Consider the following 2,673-nt stretch of genomic DNA (forward strand, 5'->3'; position numbering starts at 1 on the left):
CCCATCCCATCCCATCCCATCCCATCCCATCCCATCCCATCCCCTGGGGCCATGCCCATGGACAGGATGGAAGAGGGCCCAGGCAGACACCCCACAGTGGCCGTGCTCCATCCCCCTGGGGCATCCCGGGGCTGTCCCTGCCTGGGGAGCGCAGGGCTGGGCTGTGTTCTCCGGCCTCTCCCGCAGCCCCTCAGCTCTGGCTGTGCTCGCTCTTTGCCAGATGCAGCCGTGGAGCGCACACAAGAGCAGCAATCCAGCCGTGGCCGCTTCCGCAGAACAGCGCAGGTACCTGCAGCCATGCCCACCTGGGCTGGGCCTGCTGTCCCTGCTCGGCCGAGCACCGTGTGTGGAGCACTCCATGGAACATCCCTGGTTCTTGCCCTTCTCCTACAGCTCGTTTGCGAATTCATTAAGAGTGTTCGGCAGGAAGAGGCCAGGGCCATGGGCACTGGGCTCCGAGCACACTCAGAGGTCCTCAGACAGGAGACCAGTGCCACCCTGCTGCATTTGCTTGTGGAGAATGGTGTTTCCAGGCTAGATCAAGTAAGCAGCCTGTGGCCAGGCTTCCATTCCCCCATGAGTCACATGGCGACCCAAGCCATGTCAGCTGGTCCCTGTGAGCCTTTGAGGCCATGGCATTGCGGTGGGAATGGAAGCACTTCTCTGGGTGCACTGGGGACATTGCTCCCTCTGGCATCTTTCCAAGTCTTGCCGTGCCTTCTCCAGGTGCACTACCACGCTGAGATGTCTCCCAGCTCTCTGCCCTCTCGTAGGTCCCGCGTGGGACCTGTGCTGCTGCCTGGGCCCAGCCCTGTGCGGTTCCGGGCTCCTGCTGGCCGGGTGCCCTGTCACTGCCTTCTGCCTTTCAGGTCCTCGAGTGCCTGGACTTGAGGGAATGCAGAGACAGTGTTCTGGAGATCATGTCGAAGAACCTGCAGAGCAAATACAGGGAGAGGCGTCACTTTGCACTCCGAGGAGTCACAGTGGCAAGCAAGAATCCCTTGATGGTGAGAAGGGGGCAGTGGCTGAAGCCCTGCCGGCAGCGTGGGGCTGGAAAACGCTGTCACTTGGGCTTGGCTGAGCTTTGGGCCCTGGGGCAGCTGCTCCCAGCTCTCCTGCCTCCCGCTTCAGCTGCCCGAGTGCTTTGGGACAGGCTTTGGCCTCTAGGCCCTGCTGCAGCAGGGTGGCATTTCACAAACTTGTGTTCCACACAGGCTGACAAAATGTGGAGCCTGACTCAAAGTCTTGTGGAGCTCCTGCAGGAAAAAGACAGCGACGTGATCAGGATGACCATTCTTCTACTCAGATATTTATTTCTGGATAATGGTGCCCCAATACCCAGCTCCCTCGCCCTGCAGCTGGCTGAGGCGCTCCTGCCACTCTTTGACTGCGTAAGGCTCTGTGCCCACAGCCACGGGCACTGGCTGCTGCCCGGGCACTTGGTCCCCTGTGGAGATGCAGGCCTGTGCCCTGCTGGGCCTGAAGCAGCTGATGCTGAGCTCTTTTGTTTTTGCTTTCTTACAGGATGATAGCCAGGTGCAGCTGAGCTCCATGACGGTCTTTCAAGAGATGCTGGAGTTATTAATGGAAGATGGAAAAAAGGCCCTGAAGTCACACGTGTTCCAGAGCCTGCTGCCACTCTCCTTCCACTGCCATGATGAGAATCAGATTGTTGCTGAGGTGAGGACTTGTGGCCGGCTGCTGTCTCCCTGGCAGGGGGCTGGGCTGCCTCCTGTCCTGGCGCCTTGCAGGCTGCAGCCTCCCCCAGGCTGTGGCACTGGGATGCTCCGGTGCCCTGGGCTGTGGGGCCATCTCCACATCTCTGCTGCTCTCCAGGCTTCGCGGGAAACACTGCATTCTTCAGCCAGATTCCTGAAGAGGAGGGATATCGAACAAATGCTACAGGTGGATCAGACATGGAGGTTTGGCGAGGCCCTGGTAAGGATGACCGATAATCCCCAGCCTCAGCCTGGAGAAGGCCCCTGAGCGCGGTGCTCAGTGTGCGGGGCTGGCAGCTGTGCCCCTGCCCGCTGCTGCACCCAGAGGCGGCGCGGGCTCTTCTCCAGGCTGCTGTGGGCCCGAGCCGGGTGCCCATGGAGCCCCGGCGCGGCGGGGCTGCGGGGCGGCCCCGCGGCTCCCCGGGCAGCAGCCGGCCCTCTGCCCCCTGCGCAGCCCGGCGCCAGCGGCTGCTGGCCGCGCCTCAGGGCTGTGCGGGCAGGGGAGGCCGGGGCTGGGCACAGGGAGCGCCCGCCACAGGGGCTGAGCCCGCGCCAAGCCTTCCCTGCTGCCGCTCTCTGCAGCTGGCAGAGGACACGAGCCGAGCGGCCGAGCAGCTGCGCCGGGCCCTGCGCTACCTGGAGAGCCCCCAGGAGCCCCTGCGAGAGGCGGCCATCAGGTTCATGGGTGAGCCCCGAGGCCGGGCTCCCTCCCCGGCCCGCCGCAGCTCGGCCCCAGCCCCGCCCACTGCCCCGGCAGCGCCATCCGAGCCCGGCGCCGTGGAGCCCCGCCTGGCCCGGGCGCTGCTGCCGCCCTCTGGCAGCCGTGCCCTTGGGTGGCAGCGTGCGGCAAGGGCCCGGGCTGAGCCCTGCCGGGCCAGCAGGGCGTGTGGCCGCAGCGCTGGCAGCGCCGCTGGCAGGGAGCTGTGCCGCTGCCACCCTGACAGGCTCTGTGTTC

The 2,673-nt window shown here is 64.8% G+C and overlaps 1 protein-coding gene across 1 annotated transcript; it reads left to right on the forward strand.

Moving 5' to 3' along the window:
* The first annotated feature begins 441 nt into the window (after positions 1-441).
* On the forward strand, positions 442-1,986 carry LOC135287589 (uncharacterized). The gene is made up of 5 exons (XM_064400877.1): positions 442-543; positions 870-1,007; positions 1,215-1,391; positions 1,525-1,680; positions 1,837-1,986. Exons 1-5 carry the CDS (start codon positions 442-444, stop codon positions 1,984-1,986), a joined length of 723 nt encoding a protein of 240 aa, XP_064256947.1.
* Positions 1,987-2,673: the final 687 nt, after the last annotated feature.

This window comes from Passer domesticus, chromosome 30 (genome assembly GCF_036417665.1).
Source record: "Passer domesticus isolate bPasDom1 chromosome 30, bPasDom1.hap1, whole genome shotgun sequence".
NCBI classification, from domain to species: domain Eukaryota; kingdom Metazoa; phylum Chordata; class Aves; order Passeriformes; family Passeridae; genus Passer; species Passer domesticus.

Bases quoted from the DNA above. Each gene is read 5' to 3' on its own strand.
- LOC135287589 (XM_064400877.1), top strand. From the start codon at position 442: ATGGGCACTGGGCTCCGAGCACACTCAGAGGTCCTCAGACAGGAGACC. The intron at 1,008-1,214 runs GTGAGAAGGGGG...TGTTCCACACAG, and splicing joins CAAGCAAGAATCCCTTGATG to GCTGACAAAATGTGGAGCCT. The intron at 1,392-1,524 runs GTAAGGCTCTGT...GCTTTCTTACAG, and splicing joins TCCTGCCACTCTTTGACTGC to GATGATAGCCAGGTGCAGCT.